Source organism: Engystomops pustulosus, chromosome 7 (assembly GCF_040894005.1).
Source record: "Engystomops pustulosus chromosome 7, aEngPut4.maternal, whole genome shotgun sequence".
NCBI lineage: Eukaryota > Metazoa > Chordata > Amphibia > Anura > Leptodactylidae > Engystomops > Engystomops pustulosus.
This window is the reverse complement of record NC_092417.1, coordinates 59,940,414-59,959,427: the sequence shown is the minus strand read 5'-3', so window position 1 is coordinate 59,959,427 and position 19,014 is coordinate 59,940,414. Positions and strand designations below refer to the sequence as shown.

Below are 19,014 nucleotides of genomic sequence, written 5' to 3'. Positions count from 1 at the left end.
CCACACCATTTAAAGAAATAACTCCCAAAGTAGGTCTAGTAATAAAAAGTGTCTCTCATTCTTGAGGATGCAGTTCATCTAGATTAATTAGCAGAAACTATGTATTGCTTTTTTTATCCTCTGGGGGTGGTGCAGCAGACTAAATTATTGTTTTCAGTTTTCCGCACAGCTGATTGCTGAGGTTAACAGCTTATTTTAAGACAAAGTAATATACAATCCATGAAATGTGTGATACTCTGAGGTACAGGGGGGATTTATTATGCTTTCTCCACAAGTTTTCGGGCAGAGAAGGCACATAAATCTCCTCCTCACCGCTAGTTTGCTGGCTTCTCTGACCCACAGACCACATTGAGTGTGTCAGGGCGGGGAGAAGGGCAAGCATGGACGTGAAAGCCCGGTCTGCTGGATTTACTATGGTCTCCGCTGGAAACCAGTTGGGAAGACAGCAGAAAACTCTGGTCTAAAAAAGTCCAAACTGGCATAGTTTGCCCCAATCTACTAAGGCTGGACTCTCCGGTAGATATGGGCACCAAAGCATCAGCATGGGGAATTTTAAAGCCAGTCTTAATATCCCCAGATAGGGATTACCTACTAAAAATAAATATATTAAAGGGTGTATCCAAGCTTTAAAGTAAACTACATAACAACTCAGACTATAAGTACAACTTCGTCTTACCCATGGGGGGAAGTAGGCTTCTGGTTCAAAGTACTTTCCATAGTGCTTGTTCCTTTTAAAGTTCCCCAGGTCAGCTTGTAGGGCAAAGGCAGCCAGCAAAAAGTAAGCTTCTTCCCTTGTAGTGCTCTGGGAGAGCAAGACTTGTTTCCTTAGGTGCCAATAGTAATAATACCGCGCTGTTCTGTCACTGGAAAATGAAATAATATAAGACTTAATACACAGAAGCTTCCGTGACCTGCCTGAGCCACTATGTTATAAGAAAGTAAAGAATAATTTTATGTTATCAAGTTGTCCCCTCCATGTCATAGGCAGAGCTAGTGGGTCTGGACCTCGCTAACAGCTTCTCTTATTGGAGCTTAAAAGTGTGTGGAGGGATTGGGATATACTTGTGGCTATCTCACGTAAAATGACCTCTTTTTGTCCCTCTTCTTCAGATGTATCTAATTTATTTGATGGATTCCAGATGTTGGTTGAAGCTGACATTTAAGAAACAAAGCAAGCGATTGTGACTAAACTCCACCCAAGACTCATCTGGATGTAAGTAATCCCTCTCAGAAGAGGCCCTATCATACTATTGGACTAAAGGAGATATATATACACATATATATATATATATATATATATATATGTGTGTACACACATATGTGTATAGGGTTGGGAAAGACAGCAGAAAGGTTGCCTTCCTATTTGCATTAAAAATCAATTACAATTAAAGGGCAGTATGATAAAAGTTTGCATACTAATGATATTGAGCCGCGTATAACAGGCCATTTGCTTTCAGCTGAGGCCAGTATTAGGCTGTAGTGTAGGCTGAATGTCACTCTGAAGAATGACCGAGAATAATAGAAAACTCTCTGATAGTAATGTTAAGAGTATGGAGAGCTTGTGTATTAGCTAGGCCTCTCCTGAGGACCACATTAATTCCTCAAGCAGCCATCGATTTGCGTGGGAGATTTGTAATATATAATTTCCCCTGAGGTGGCGCACCTGATTAATAAAATACTTGCTGCTGGAATCCCACATAGATAATATCTGATTGGTGGTGTCATAGCAATACCGCACCCTGTGAGCACATTCTTAATAGGGGAATTGTCCAAAACACCACACATGATACTTATTTTTTTAATTTTACCTTATTAATCTGCCATTTTCCACATAGTATTGCACTCGGAAATGAATGATCATAGGAGGGCCAAACTGGTCAATACCCTGAAAGAAAAAAAATCAGTTATTTAATGGTGTACATTGGGCACTCTGGCTCTTATTGCTATTGGGGTATATGAGTGGCCTTGTTATGGGAGAGACTCAATATGAGGTGTTCACATCACGTTTCGTGCCATGCGTTGTAAGGACACGTCTGGAGGATTCTGATGTGTCTTTACAACTTATGGCACAGATGTATTCCCCTGTACGGCCCGTCGGCTTTGTGGCACTGCGTGCCTCCCTGTGTACCATTTTTTGTGAATAAAGAAGACATTTTCACTAGATTGGTGAGTGCCGCTTCTTCTTCTTATCTGCATATGGACTCCTGGATTGTTCTTTGAAGCTGAAGCACGACCACAGTGATTGTTACCAAATCCTCACCTCCCCACCACCCCCCTAGCCGTGATACAGTGTTCGGCCCATGGATTGACGGTGCCAGCACCGTTTCTGTTCTTAATTTTTGACGATACTATTCACATACTATTGTGAAGAACACCGTTCAGCGCGCATGTCTTCAGATAAGTTATCAGATGTTCGGAACATCTGCCATGTGTTCTTCACGGTTATTTCTGTGCTCGGGCTGGGCTGTGATGTGATCTGAGTCAGACTGTTGGCCCTTTTCCAGCCCGCTCTGCCTAAGCCCCCGCTCCTCTTGCTCCAGCCCCGTTTCATTTCAGCCCTCGCTCCGCACCTCCATGCCCGCTCCAGCCCCTGCTTTGCTCCTCCATGCCCACTCCAGCCCCCGCTCCGCTCCTCCATGCCCACTCCAGACCCCGCTCCGCTCCTCCATGCCCGCTCCAGCCCCCACTCCGCTCCTCCATGCCCGCTCCAGACCCCCCTCCGCTCCACCATGCCCGCTCCAGCCCCTGATCCGCTCCTCTATGCCCATTCCAGCCCCGCTCCGCTCCTCTATGCCCGTTCCAGCCCCGCTCCTCCGTATCCCGCTCCAGCCCCCGCTCCGCTCCACTTCAGCCTCCGCTCCTGCATGCCTAATCCAGCCTCCGCTCCGTGGTGCCTGCTCCGTTTCGCTCCAGCTCTCCAGCCCCCGCTCTGCTCCTACACCATTCGGTGCTCGTGTCTTTGGCTAAGTTAGCAGATGTTCGGTACATCTGCAATGTGTTCTTCACTGTGTTCTTTCACTGTGTTCTTCACTTAAATGATCATCTGTTCACTGTGTTCACTGCTTTAATTGTATTCTTCGCTGTTCTTCACTGTCTTTTCTTTATTAAATGCTTGATCTCGAGCAGGGTAAATACTCATCCAAGCAACGAGCCTTTCCGAGTATGCTAATACTCGAACGAGCATCAAGCTTGGACGAGTATACTCGCTCATCTCTAGTTACCATCCGTTTGGCTGGTTTTTAAGTGTTTTAATTTACTGCTGTAAGTGTAGACAGCTATGAAAATCTTAACAGAGCTGCTTACACTTCCAGCAATGAAGAAAAACATTTTCAAACCAGCCAAACACACAGTAACATGTAAAAACACATTTGTGTCTGCAGTGCGTTAAAAAACCCATCACAAATGCCACTGGTGATCGCACCACTAGTGTGATATGTAGTATGTTCTTTTTACTCCAACTTTTGTAACACATGTAATGCCCTTCGGCTTCTCACAGTTGTGTAACAAGACAGTAATGTCCCCTTGTTGGGAAGTCGACAGCTGATCTTGTACTTGTGATTCATTCCCACAGGCCACAACAGTTGCGGAGCAGAGCTGCTTCTAGGACAACTGAAGATTATATGGCTGCAAGATTAATATCGTACAAGTGTTTCAAATGTATGTGGCATGTAAATCCCACACAGCAATTATATCCATCCTGTGCGATCAAGAGCATTTCTGAGATATTTAAATGGGCCTGTCATGTTTTACAGCATATGGTTTAATGATAGAAAAAATATATAAAATGATGTAGTTCTCTCGTACCCATGAGCTAGTGGCCAAGCGTTATTGCCAAGATCGCGGAGAGCTGCGCTGTTCTATCTCTGTCAGTTCCATGGAGATGAACGGAGCAGCCGGCACATGCCCTCCTATGGATAGGGCCTAACTTTCTATGACCGGAGAACCCCTTTAATGTTAATAATTTGTTAATATATAATTGGTAAGAAATTATTTGTTGTTTCTCCTTCCACTCAAAGGAGCCCCACTGCAATTTGTAGTTGGTTATTGTTTGTACTTTAAATACTTGGTGTATGTCATACATAGGTGCCACTATTGTGCCATGGGTTGCCTTGTATTATAGGTGATTGGGGCTGCACAGCAGCTTAATGTTTTCATTATACTAGCTCCCTGATTGCTAGCTGCAGCATCGATCCTGTCCACAATATAAGTTTAACGGGCATCTACCACCAGCATGGCCTTAGTATGGCCACTAAGACACTAGTCTATAATTTTCTAGCATGAACTATTTGCAGATGTGTAACTTATAGCTCAGGTTGTGATGCAAAATCCCAGACCTCCTTCCCCCATCTACAATTTGCCCTATTTATGTGGCAGTGAAGACCTGCACTAATACTATAGGGCTGGGTGCTATTGCTACTTGTGCACCCAATACACATTTTATAACATTTTATAGCATCAAGCTATACATTCACCACAAGGTGGCTTCTATATACATAGAACTATCTGACTTTAGAATGAAATACATCTCATCAGGATTATGCCAGTGGCAACATTCCTGAGGATTCCCGGCCAAGAAAAGTATTGAGCAAACACACAGTCACCTGACTTACTTTGCTGGCCTCCTTCTTCCACTCCTTGGGACAGTATTTATAAAGCTTCTGGGACAGTTCCATGTATATATGTTCATTGTCTGTCATGGGAGAAAGCAGGAGCAGGAAAAAGTTTAGTAAATAGTAGAAAATAAAACATACAATATTAACATTAAATAACAAGTATCTACCATATGTTTAGTGATGGTAGATGTGTCCTAGTAAGGACAACGTTCCTCAGGACTTCTTTTATTAAAATCTATATCCTGAAAACTAACCTGGGGCGCTCAGCCTACATCAACTTGAAGCGCTTGCGTGACGCAGCCTGAGCACCCAAGGGTAATTTGCATAACTTTTATAACTATATTTACAAAATCTCGGGATATAGAGCTATAATAAAAGAAGCAAGCTTCTTGCTAGGACACATCTACCATCACTAAACTGATGTCCTTTAAACAGAGGGAAAACATACATTTTACCCAATAATTGCTTCTATACATATATATTTATATATATTGTTGATATATATAAAAAAATACAAATTTTACCACATTTGTAATTTTGTTTCTGCTTCCCAGTATATGGCAGGGAATATAAAGTACTAGGAAGTACAATTTGTTATGCAGAAAACATGCACTAATTCACTCTATACTCCGAAAAAAAATGTTATGGATTTTTAAAGAAGGCAAGCAAAAAATGGAAAGGCAAAAACAAGAAAAGCAATGGGCGGGAATGTTAAGAAGCTTAGTTCTGTCATTTGACACAGTTTATTTGCCCTGATACCTAAAGATTTTAAAGTGCATTTGCAACACCTCTGCCAATGCATAGGCAGGCGGATAGTTGCAAATAGTGCCCTCCTCAGGTCAGGAGCCGTTAGGGAAATCAATCACCTCTCTAGGAAGGTTCTGGAATCTGAGAATGATGTCATTGCAGCTGTAGATACTGCCTGGAAAGGCAACAGTTAAATTGGTGTAAGTAATTAACCAATGATGTGGCTGTATAGTTAGTTGAAGTGTGATTGGAGAGGTGCTACCACCTGACCAGGGGGAGTATAAAAACCTCTGCTGGGTGAGAGCTCATGGTCAGAGCTGAGAGTCTTACCACATGGTCTAATCCCAAGGAGGGAGAGCCATTGTGTGCAGCACACCTTCAGTGCTGCCACATATTCTAATCACAGGAGCTTCTAGTGCCTCAGGCCTACTGAGTCAGGAGACTCTAGCCTAGAGCTGCAGCTTCCACAATTTGGACACGGCTCCACCTCATCTATCCCAGCCTGCATCTACTATCAGGCTGGTGCACCATTCCTGCGGACCACTCTCCGTGACCACTCCAGTAATCTGAATTTGCTGTTTGATCGTTTTTGGCCCGTTGCCTGCTGTCTTCTGTTCAATAAAGAACTGGATTTACACAACTTTGCCTCCATCTGTTCCCTGGATACGGCTGCTTACCACCACGGGCTTACCCATCCATTACCAAGGGATTCATCCTACAGACACTCAGGGGTTGCCCCAGGGAGAAAGCATTACATCAGCCTCTCCCTCCTTATTTCGTGCACACACCACTGACTGGAAACCTGCCAGGCTGTAGCACAGCTCGCTGGCCCCCATACCCAGCACCGTGACCACAGCGTGCCCAAGGTCGCAATAGCCAGTCACTCCAGTATTGTGGACCCTGGCTGCCTCCAGGCCACCAAGAAAAGGCAAGGCCCCAGTGGGGGATATTGCACATTTAATAGAAATGAGAGTTCTAGTTGTTGGCTTTTGATGTTCGCTCTTGTTCAGGAATGTGAAGGCTGAGGAATGTGAGTCCCGCAGGAGAGAAGGCATCTATCAGGGCCTGTCTCAGCTGTCCCCATTCATCACACTAAACTCCACGTGCTAAGCTGTAACTTTAAATCAACACGCTGCCATTCAGAGGAAATAACAGAAGAAAAGTGAAAGCGGGGAACGGCATCGGAGCATGGATATTATAATATGAGTATCATTCATTATCAATGCTCCCACGACAAATGGCAACATTATTCTTTAGATTGTCTTGTGCCTCTAAGATCTTTAAGACAATAAAGATACTTTATACTTTAAAAAGTATCATACAGACAAAAGTAAATAGCCCTGAGATTTTTCTTAGCACACTGTAAGACGATAATGTGTATTAAATGGACTCTAGGAGTACATTATAGTGTTCCAGGGATTAGCTCTCCTAACATGATACATTGGGGATCATTTAGTAAGGGTTGTTTTGTCGCACTGTGCACCTTTTTTGGGGCTAAAACGGCTTACACAGGTATTTAATAAGAGTGTGCGCTGGGATTGTGGCACAGCTGCGAGGGCTTCCATGCGACACAAATAAGGGGCGCATGTTGTCCTTATAGTGAGGATCTATTCCTCTCTTGATACATCCCATAATTTGAATTATTAGTTGCCGCCTGGCTCTGGTCTCTAAAATTAGGTTTACCATCCACCAATGCCCTCTAGTCGTTTTCAGCATTATTTTTGACTGTTTCGTTATACTGAGGGGAACTGAAACCAGTGGTGTCCAGTAGTGACTTTAACCACATAGGTCATATACCCCTCAGGTAACTCCCCTGAGGTAGCTCCGCTTATAGATTGGGTCTACGACCAGCAAATGTATTAGGGAGGATAGTGCCTCTTTCCTGTATTGCTGAAGAAGCTGTTCAATGTCTTATTAATTTCCTGGGTCAGGCACCTGGAATTTCTCTGTTTCATAATGTATGAACTTTGTAGATGTGCATGTGCTTCTTATTAACTTAAAGCAATGAGCCACAATATCGGGATGTTGACCTATTGCTTCTCTATATACATTGATCCCTATGGACAATGTGTGGGCTGAAATTCATTTATAAGCAATAGATATGAAACAATCCATTCCCTCTGACCCCAGAGACGTGCCTTTTATATTACAGCCCCCCAGTGATGATCTGCTTAACCCCACTCCCCTGCATAAGCTGTTTGTACCAGGCAGCAGACAGGTGAGAAGTAAAGATGCCATCACTTAAGTATATGAACTTGTCAGCCGGAGCAATGATAAGAAGGAGCTTGTATAACTGAGATACAAGACATGTTCAGACTGGAAAACATTGACATACGTGATAGAAAAAGGCATAGAAATACAGTTGCAATTAACGTAAAGGAGTTTTCCCCATAAACAAAAGTTAGGCCATATGCTCTGGAAAGGGCCTAACTTGCTGATCAGTGGGGGTCTCAGTTTTGAGACCCCCACAGATCACGAAAACGAGGGGTCCATCAGACTAATGGAGCAGACGGCCGCGCATGACCATTCTGCTCCATTAATCTCTATGGAGCTGATGGAAATCGGTGACTGCAGCACTCAGCAATTTCTGTCAGCTCCATAGAGATCAATGGAGCAGAACGGTAATGCACGGCGTCTGCTCCTTTAGTCTGGCGGAGGTACATGGGACTCATTGGACCCCTTGTTTTCCTAATCTGTGGGGGTCTCAGCACTGACACCACCACTGATCAGCATGTTAGGGTCTATCCCATGGATAGGGCCTAACTTTTGTTCATGGAAAAACCCTTTTAAGGGAGTTAATAAGTTTTCTTGAGTTTTACATACTTTTCTATGATCATCCAATAGCAATACAGATATCTGTCACTTACTCTGAATAACACTGAGCCCAAAGAGATGACAATCTTTCAACCGTAGGAGATCACAGACCTGGTCCAGTAACTCCTGACAAAGTGCTTTAACCTGGAAAAAACAATGCAATATTCACTATAAAAAGCCACAGTACCCATAACCCCCCCCCCCTATTGTCATCATTAGCAGGGTACTTACATTAATGATGATATTCAGAGTGTCATCGTTTGGTAGGAAGACACACACACTCCGCCGATCCTGCATGACTCTGTTATTGTGGAAGCCAAGCTTGCTCATTTTGTTTCACCCTTTCTTAGGGGTCACTGTGCAGCGCCAAGGCCCCTGCGACCTATGAAGTGTCCAGCATTGACCAATCGCCAAGAGTCCATCATCATCATCATAATTGGCAAACTCTTCTTAACTCAAGGAATCATCGCTGTAAAAAGTTATAGAGAAGCTAAATGTTAATTACGTTATCTAGGTGTATGTGAGTCATTTATCAATACCAAACATCTAGAAAATAACTCAAATGTAGGTAGGTCCTTGATCCATTTTCTTCGTTTCAGTTTCTTGGAAACAACCAAAATGGTAAAGCTGTCCTTTTATAACACCAACATGGAGCAGAGCATGTTATTTCACTACTTTGTAGATGTAAAGGAATCTGTGAAAGTTGGGTCACAAGTGGAATGGCACTTTTGGCTGATACTCAGCTTTTTTCATGAAACAAATACCACTTTACTTGTCATGTTTATTTTGGAAAAAGATGCTTTTCCGAAGGGTAGAAGCCAGTATAAAAAGCCTCATCCTTGTGCTCTGTTACTGTAGATGCTGCAAAGGCATCTCCATCTCTGGAGCAACAACATGTAATGGAATATATCCCCTATAGTGGCCACTTGAGATTTCCTCAGAAAAATCAACTCATCTCTAAGGTCTGTTCTTGAATAACCGACCGTGCACTGAACAGATTTCACGGATCAACCATGGTGAAACCATCTGCATATCATAGTGATATAGTAGTCCTTGCTTCCACGGTTATCATGATTACAGTGTCTACAGTGCCGCAGCACAGTCTGATTATTACTAACCATAAAGAACAAAAGAAAAAAGTATTAAAAGTATGCTCCTTACCACTGGCTGTGTCCCTGGCTGTCTGTACTATAGAAGGAGAGGACATTTTTAAATTAAATAATTTATTTGTATCTCCTCCAGGGCCAGACTACTACCACTGAGTGTATGTCATAAAATTTTGAAGTTAGAGCACAGGGGTAAATAGTTTATGGGAGCAGTGGGAAGGGGTTAACATTGTATATGGTTGGTCTGTAGTCTATAGAAGTGGGGACAAAGGGGGCCAACATTTGGAAAAGTGGAAGAGGGTTATACTACATGGGTAGAAGACACAGGTGATAATAGTTTATTTAAGTGGGTGGGCACAAGTTTTAATACAAGGGAGTGGGGCACAGAGGGTAATATTATATAGGCATGGATGTACAGGGAAGGTCAAAGTGTATGGGAGGTCAATGCATGGGTCACAGTATATTAAAGTGAGGGCAAAGTTTAAGGTTTATTGCCTATGGCAGCATGAGCTATGGTTGCAAACCTGCACACAAGGTAAATAATTCCTGTAAAAATCTAAGACTAGAGACATGATTACATGGCTTCTTTAGGACCGTATGTAATACCTAAAGTGTGCAGAATATTGTATGTGACATAAAGGGATGCAGGGTGCCTACAGCTAAATACAGAATTACTTTGTGTACATGTATACAGATAGATAATGTTATAAGGTTTCATGAAGTTTTCACCAAAATTTACTCTAGCAGAGATATGATGAGCCCCACTAACAATAAGGTCCATGTGTCTCTCATCTCTGATCTCCATGGTGACCTCCATGGGCCTCATTGCAGCTGTAGTGGATGCTTCTATAATATATACAATACAGCCTTGGTTTTATCCCCTCCTTCTCCTACAGGAAGAACATACTTCAGCATATTATCTCTGTGTGTTTTTCTTTCTTTTTATACAAACATACGAAGCCACCACAGACCAGGAGCAGATGACTTCTTGATGAACCCATTTTCAGAAGTTGCCTTCCTTCTGTCTGTATTTTATTAATTTCTTACTAACTAAGTGATATTTTGTCCTCTGACATAGCAGGACATCTTTTCTGCACATGAATATGTCCAGAATTCAATGCTTTATTAAAGTGCTTGGAATATTCATGATCATAAGTTCAAAGAAAGACAGTGGTGAGATCACTAGTCATGTCCAATAATATTATGCACATTAAGTTTCACTTGTTTCTTATAAATATTTCACGCAATGCTCTAAGGATTTGAGGTCTACCCTGAAAATACATTATGGCTATAGGCTGTAGAGCAGACAGTTTGGTTGTTTGTTAAACTTGCATCACTCAATCCTGGGCTCAATTACATCCAAGTGATCCATATTTATGTAGTCTTCCTCCTAACCACAAGTAACTTATAAATTAATTGAATTAATATTGGTCTTAATAATTTGACTGTCTGTGGAGCTGGGACTAAAAGGGGTATTCTCCTGCTTAATATTTAGAACATTTCCACAGGATATGTTATAATTACATTATAGACACTACTGACCCCGTCCTAGCACTGGGCTGAACAGAGACTTTGCAACGCATGCACAGCCACTCTCCATTCAGGTCTAAGGGAGCGCTGAAAATAGAAAAGTCAGAGAGATACATTATGCCAGGTGCATAACTACCAGGTGTACCAGTTGTGTTGAGAATCTACCCACCAAAGGGGGCCACAGCTAAAACCTATTTGATCATACACTTCTCGTGTTCTGCAGTAACTTGCTGTAGATGATGGAATGGGCTTTATAGTTACGTATTAGAGGTTTTGGATATTCCACTGGTAGTAATAGTGTATCCCCCGCCATCTTATATCTCTGTTACAATGCATCACTTTGCAGACCACGTACCATCCGGTTTATCCCCAAAATGGGACCATCATCCATCTCCAAGTCATTTTATTTAGATATATACTCTTTGCTTTTAACTTACTTACTAACTTTTTATGTATAAGCTAACATGTAAGTAGAGATGTAACATGGAGTAAGCGATTAGGCTTTGAAGCAGTAACTAAACCAGGTTGTTTCCATTTATCAAATACAGTTTTTAGTATTTGTGTCTTGTAAAATAGCAGGAAAGTCCCTCAAGTACCAATGTCACCAACTACAGCTACACCGCTGCAGGTAATAATACATATTTCATATTGATGTAGACTCCAAAAGACTATAATCTCCGTTATTTGGGATCTTGGTTGTACTCTCACATCACCCAAGGACATAATATTTTTCATCCAAAACTATGTCACCCTTTAAAGTTTCAGGTAGACACAATCTCCTTAAAGGACATCTACCATCAGATAACCTGCAAAAATTAATGATCGGTGGAGCCATGACCTGACATGAGACTTCTAGGCTAGCATCATCAATGGTAGTTTTGTCAGACCTTCTCATTCTCTACTGTAGTACTGAAAAGCCTCTCTACATTCTCACCACATTACTGTGAGACATATTTGTTCTCCTGCCCTGTATTGTGAGATCCCTTTATCTTCTACCATTGGACTGTAAAACCCCTTCATCCTCTACTCCAGTACTATAGAAATACTACATCACCTTCATTTTTCCTGTAAAACCTTCTCTTCCTGAATCCTTATACTGTGAGACTTTATTGTTATCTACCATCATAGTACAAAACCTTGGCATCCTTTGCCCCATTCTGTGAAAGCTCTTCATCATTTACTGCTCTACTGTCGTATCATCACCTTCATCTTCGTCTAGTGTAACACTAAGTTTTTGCTCATACTTCATCCTCTGTCCCCATACCCAAATACACACTTTTTGTAAAGCATTTTCCTACTGAGCCACATCATTTATACCCTCCCCATTCTCTCCTCTTAGGCTACATTCACACTGCTGTTGCCCGCCGTACTGTAGCACGGCAGCGCAGCTCACTCCTGCCCCTCTCCATTGGAACATATGGCGCATGGCGCCATACTACGGAGAAAGATAGGACATGTCCTATCTTTTTCCGGGGTACAGAGCGGTACGGTGCCACACGTGTGTACCGCTCCCGTTGGGCGCCGTGCGCCCATTGCCGTCTATGGGGGACGTATATCGGCTGTATATACGTCCCCCATACGGCAGTGTGAATGTAGCCTTAAAGTGTAAATTATTCCCATAATTCCCGTAAATTATTTTAAAGTTTCTACATTTTATCTCACTCTAAAAATTCATTCTATTCGCATACTAAAAAACTTCCGTAGATAAAACCACCACATCCTTAACTTACAGTACATTCTCTAAATTATTGTAAAATGGTCTTCTCATTCTTCTTGCTAAAAAAAACATTGTACATGTACAGTATCCATTTAGGAATAGATGACTCCTCCCATACCTTCCAAGCCACGTTGACCTATTCTTTGCCAGGCTACTTAGTCATCGTTCCTTGTGGCTTATGCTGAAAGTTTTCAATCCCCGTAATCATCAACACTTGGATTCCCACACAAGTGGAACATCTGTTGGTCACACCCAACCTCCAGCGAGTACACTGCTCCAATCGTCATCACTGGTGCCAGAACATGTGGCTAGAAAGTAACTCTCCTACATTACATAATGTTCCTTATGTTCATTGTCCACAGCCAAGGAGAAACCTTTCCAGTAACAGCAAAATCCATTATACACACATCCAAACACCATTTTATATGTGAAGTCAGAACAGGGTTGGAGAAAGCACTGGGAAAACCAGATGCCATCTGAACCATGGTTATTTTCGTGACATGATCTTTGCCTCTAATGGCATGGAGCTCAATCTGACAAACACTGTTTAGCCCAGATACACCAAGAGACAGCTCTGAGCAGAAATATAGTAGTGCCACTAGAGAAAACACAATACACTTTGTAATGGGCAGATTGAGCGGAAGTGGCAACTACCATTATAAGATATAACCACTACTTTGCAGCTCCTTTTCAAGCAATGACACCCGACACAAAAGGGCATTGGTTGTGTATACTTAGGATATGCCACGGATATCTCCCCCGAGCTAACCACTCTAATGATGGCACGACAACCTCTAGTGCTCAGGGTTTTAACTTAGGCCTTAATGCTCTTTTGTAGTAATTTTTCTCCAATGCCTTGCTGCTAACAACACCTTCTGACATTACACTTGCTATAAAAACGTCTTTAAATAATGTATTAAAAATCTCACTCTGCAGACAGATCTCAGCGAGCTGCAAGCGGAGTGAGAATTTTACCTTGCATCTGACTGCCAGACTGACATTTTTGTACCAAACTGTGAATAATCAGATGTTATTAGTTCGATATATGTCGAGTATAAATCTCAAAGGTTTTTTGTTCCATTCCACTGCTGCTTGCAATCGGAAGACATGTCAGATATAGCGAGTAAGCGCGAAAGTTTCTCTCATTTGTGATGCGTCAAGCAGAATTTTCCCAGAAAAAAAAGTGCTAGTGCAAGGAATTTGTTATACAAAGACATTAGTCTGGATTGATCACTGGAACATTTAAATTACTGTGTTTATGGGCCATTCGAAACATCACAGCTGCCAACATGACCTTTATACACTGACCCTATTATTCTCTATACATTGATACTACACCTACCAACATGACCACTGTACATGATCATAATACAATCCTATTATACTGTATACATAGATACTACATCTCCCAACATGACCTGACCACTGGACATGACTATAATACAATCCTATTATACTATATACATATATACTACACCTCCCAACATGGCCTGACCACTGGACATGCCCATAATACAATCCTATTATACTGTATACATAGATACTACATCTCCCAACATGACCTGACCACTGGACATGACTATAATACAATCCTATTATACTCTATATATAGATACTACACCTCCCAACATGGCCTGACCACTGGACATGACCATAATACAATCCTATTATACTATATACATAGATACTACACCTCCCAACATGACCTGACCACTGGACATGACCATAATACAATCCTATTATACTATATACATATATACTACACCTCCCAACATGATCTGACCACTGGACATGACCATAATACAATCCTATTATACTATATACATAGATACTACATCTCCCAACATGACCTGACCACTGGACATGACCATAATACAATCCTATTATACTATATACATATATACTACATCTCCCAACATGACCTGACCACTGGACATGGCCATAATACAATCCTATTATACTATGTACATAGATACTACACCTCCCAACATGATATAATAATACAAACCTATTATACTCTATACATGGACAATACACCTCCCAAAATGAGCTCAGGAAGTAGTATACACATTACAGCCCATGGAAGCAGGTACACTTTCCCTTTGAAGGGTGACTGTACTGGCAGCCAAATGCGGTTCTAAGCTATTTTCCAAAAGCAACACACTTAATGTTCAGCTCTCAGGAAACAGATTTCTCTTCATCTATTATATGATAAATTAAATGCCGGCACATCATTTAATTTTATTCTATTTATTTTTAGACAGTATTTTCTGACTACCGTAACTGGATGAGGCCAAAACCCTTACTGTCTTACTATAAGATGTTCCTATGGGGTCAATACCAGTTTGCTAGAGACCCTTAATCACTCTATATAAGAATGCAGTAACATTGCTTACAGGTTCTTGTCTGTTCTGCGTTCAGGAGACAGACAAGGCTACTATATGACCATATTATATTGTGTTTTTTAATAGTTCCCTTCCCCCACGCTACAAAAACATTCCAAATAATGCTTAACATGCAGAAGGAGAGCTCACAGGGCAGGTAGTAGATGTTATCAACGCAACAAGTCCCAACAAAGCGAACACAGGAGGAACAAATTGCCTCGGCCATCATAAGATTAGGACGGCCAACTTTACAAGTTACTAATAACTTCTGACACCGGAGTGACTGCAGGGACTGTATTACAGCCCTATGTCACACTGCCCTTCAATTATCCATTAATCTGCGGGAGAGCTGCACGCAACTTGTCCCCATGTCTGTAAATGAGTCAGGAGCATTTCTACCTGAGGATGTGATGAAGAACATGACTTGATAATTACGTTAACATCTCATACTAAGTAACCTGATCTGACTCAGTCCCTCACAGCCCTAAGAGAATAGTCCTCGTATCTTCCCAGTCTAGTCAAGTTGTGGTGACTTATTAATGGAGGTCAAGCTCAGGGCGCTCCATTAGAAGGAGTTGATATGTAATATGAAGGGGCTTCACCAATGACCAGTGATTGAGAAAATATGACTCCCAGTATCCTCTCACAGTCTGAGATTTTTTTTACAATTAGTCGCCACTTCCATCATCCATCATCGATTGCTCTATTATAGATCTATGATGATGCACTCCCCTTCTGAAATGTTTCTGGCCCAAGTTACACTTTACCTTATAAGGATCTTACTGGTTGTATTCCAACATGAAACCAATAATTATTCATAATTTTGAATGTATTTCCCATGTAACTAACTAAATTACAGAATTTTTTGACTTGCTGTTTTCATTCATCGATTTTTCATCATTGGCTCTGGCAGCTCAGTAATGACTCTCATTCATTAAAACACGTCTTATGTTGGCTAGAAAATAGCATCCATATTGTTACTCAGCAAAGCATGTGAACACGCCAGGCTTCATAATTATAGAGAGACTAACAATCGACTGTGCGGCTCTGGAAAACCTCTAGAAGACGAGCTTTACCAGATTTGTCACTTCATATAGTCATGTACTGGAAGTGCTGCCTTCCCTCTGCTTATGCTGATGGTAACATCCCAAGTACCATGTTCTGCCCATGTACCAACTCACATACAAAGCTAGCGAGTGCCCTGGGTAGACTCCTCTGCCACAACACGAGGAGCTACTGACTTCTCTGCATGCCCTAAATGCACATAACTTGTGCCCCTATGATTAGTCAGCCGAGCGGCAGCCACCCGACTCGCCGTACCGTGACTGGGTGCCATAGACGTCTATGGAGGGCATGATGCAGCCATGATGCACCCCCCTATCACCAGACCCCATATGTTTGTCAGCCTTACTTTGTTTCTATTTACTTTTATTAAAGAGTTTGCACCCATTTTCTGTCTGAATTTGCACTACATTTGATAAATGTGGCCAATTTTATATAGTATAATGCTATGTTTGTGGCATGTTGTACAATGTATAATATCACTGACTTTTAAGGAATCTTGTCCTTTAGTTAAAAGAAGCAGCCTCTTGACTAAACTAGCTAGAAAAAACCATAAGCTTTCTAACAAAGCTTAAAGGGAGTCTACCAGCAGTTTTGGCCATAGGTATTAGTTAGCAGTCCAGGAGATCAGTGACATTATACCTTTCTGTGTGATGTTAGTGGTTCTAGGATTATAAAAATTGGATTTATATTCTGGGATTGTGGCTGGACTTGATCACATGTCAATAAGCTCTTTCAAGTAGTCGCAATAAACCATTGAGTGCGATGTCCAGCTTGTTTGCAGCTCCATTCCATTGAATGGGGCAAAGCATAGCCACTGTACCATAAACAGCAGTGTTCCCTGACCACCAGTCCGTGGCTCAAGACCGGGCCGTGGAACACCTGGTTCCAGGAAACGCTGGACCTCTGTAAAAACAAACAAAAGAAATTATACTCACCTTCCCCGTTCCCCTGCAGTAGTCTTCTTTCCCTTTACTTAATTTCCATGTTAATGCAATGTTCTATTGACGGTGAGCGAAGAGAAGACTGCTGCAGGGGAACAGGTAAGGTGAGTATTTTATTTTTTGAGTTCAGCTGGAAAAGTAGAGGGTGGGGGGGGGCTTCTTCAGGAAATTGGACAATATAAGCTAGGCACACAGGGAGTTATGTGGGGCATACAAACATACATTTTTGGCTATGAAACTGACACCAGACTGCAGCCCCCCCACCTACTGAAAAAATGTATGTTTACAGTCGGTCCCTGGACAATAAAAGGTTGGGGACCACTGATTATACAGCACAGTTCTTGGCAGACTCTATTCATTGAGATGTTTTGTAAAATTCCAGGAAGAATAACAGAAGGATAACACGCCACGTAGTTCCACAACAGATGTCCAAGAGTTCTTATCTCCAGGAAAATACAAGCATTAGCTAAAAGAGACACTTTATAACATTATGAGAAAATCTCCCATAGACCACACTGAAACCAGTGGACCAAACATTGACACCATAGCAACCACAGTGACCAGCCTGTCCCTGCTGACATTACAGCCGCAAGTCATTATGAAAGATAAACAAACTTAATTAGCCTGTCATTTATCCCAATTAATATAGTGTATGTGCTACCCACAAAGAGAAATTTACCAAACGATATTTAGTATAGAGGGACCATTCAGTAACAAAGATACATTTCCTGGAAAACCCTATACATGATTGTGCTACATCCTTAATCAATGAGTCATTGAAAAGTTAACATATAATCTATATAGATCTTCCATAAAATGCGGACATTCATCATACACCAGCCTCCTGATGTATCCGATGGGGTGGAAGCATCGGCGTACAATTATGTGCCAGGTCCTGCAACACAACCTGCAAAATTTCACTCCTGAGAGTTTGTGCATGTGCAATCCGCAGTGCAGTCTACTCCGCTGCCAGCCGTGCCCCCCATCACACGGCATAAAGGGGGAAATAATTGCAATTACTTGTGGTCCGCTAGTAATTGTGACTATTTCAGGGCTTGAACACCAGAAGACTGCCATGCACTTCTTTATAAATACCTCCAAATATGTATATCGATGTTCCTGCTTGATTTATCTCTCCGATATTTATATTACATCACAAGGAAAGCACATTGTCGCCGTTACCTCTATTGTCACGCAGTGTTAGCTTTTACACAGATTTCCAGTTCCCACAGTCGCTCGAACGAAAGAAATTTTACAAAGTGCTGATAAGTGTTTTATTTTTTTCACTGATTGAACAGATTTTCATCATTTGTAATTGTTTGTTACACACAAAGACAGTTATAAGACACACTCCAACGGTTGTCACATCTGCTGGAAAATTGCCTGGCAATAGAAAGAAACTGCAGAAACTTTAGACCATTATACAAATTATAGTGAATATCAGCTTCAACATTTTACATTATTCATATTGTATACCCTCAGGGGGGCTCTTAGAATTGTATCTATTACACAAAGTTAAAATAGCTGCGTGCTACAAGAAATCGAATCTGCTATCTAATATCATTTCTCTTAAAATGTGTTATTCTTAGGCAAGAAAAACGGTTTATATTTGTGGTAGCTATGTAAAATGAAGTAGTTATATCCGTTTGTATTGAAAGTTTTTTTTATGACTACCCTGCTCCTCGTTTTGTTGCTTTAAGTTTTGGGTCCTGCTCCTGATCACAGGTTTCAGGGGTTACCACAACTAAATCAGTGACCTCCTTTATTCATGGGGCAACACAAGAAGCCCCCTGGAAAACAGAAGAGACCTCCTGTATCCAAGGAGATGATTCATTGGATGAAGCAGGTTCCATGATCTCCTAGAATTTGGGTGCAGAGCACCAAACAGGAAGTACCGGAGCAACTCAAGAACTACAAGTTGGAGAGGTTTATTCGTACCCTGGCCCTCTTGGGGGTTTTCCAAGTTAATGGAACTTTACTTTATCTCCAATGTATGTATCCCCTCTATGTAGAACAAACATTATCAATCGATCCACATACAAAAAAGATGTACAGTAGTAACATTTGTCTTCCTTCAGACAGAGGTTCTATGAGAAC

At 41.6% G+C, this 19,014-nt stretch overlaps 1 protein-coding gene and 1 long non-coding RNA gene across 4 annotated transcripts in view; one reads left to right on the top strand and one right to left on the bottom strand.

Annotated features, from left to right (window-relative positions):
- Nucleotides 1-4,082, top strand: part of LOC140069879 (uncharacterized) — a 54,478-nt gene extending 50,396 nt beyond the window's left edge. Inside the window, exons 2-3 of the long non-coding RNA XR_011848871.1 lie at nucleotides 1,111-1,213; nucleotides 3,572-4,082. This is a non-coding gene — a long non-coding RNA (uncharacterized lncRNA). The remainder of the gene's footprint in view (nucleotides 1-1,110; nucleotides 1,214-3,571) is intronic.
- Nucleotides 1-19,014, bottom strand: part of FRMD6 (FERM domain containing 6) — a 153,444-nt gene that overhangs the window by 12,842 nt on the left and 121,588 nt on the right. For 2 of the 3 annotated variants that reach the window (XM_072116100.1, XM_072116099.1), the window contains exons 2-6: nucleotides 8,406-8,643; nucleotides 8,228-8,318; nucleotides 4,602-4,690; nucleotides 1,809-1,885; nucleotides 677-863 (exon numbers count right to left, since the gene is read on the bottom strand). In XM_072116100.1, the coding sequence (XP_071972201.1) occupies nucleotides 677-863; nucleotides 1,809-1,885; nucleotides 4,602-4,690; nucleotides 8,228-8,318; nucleotides 8,406-8,504 (543 nt within the window). In that variant the 5' untranslated portion in view covers nucleotides 8,505-8,643. The remainder of the gene's footprint in view (nucleotides 1-676; nucleotides 864-1,808; nucleotides 1,886-4,601; nucleotides 4,691-8,227; nucleotides 8,319-8,405; nucleotides 8,644-19,014) is intronic. The other variant, XM_072116101.1, reaches the window with a different exon arrangement.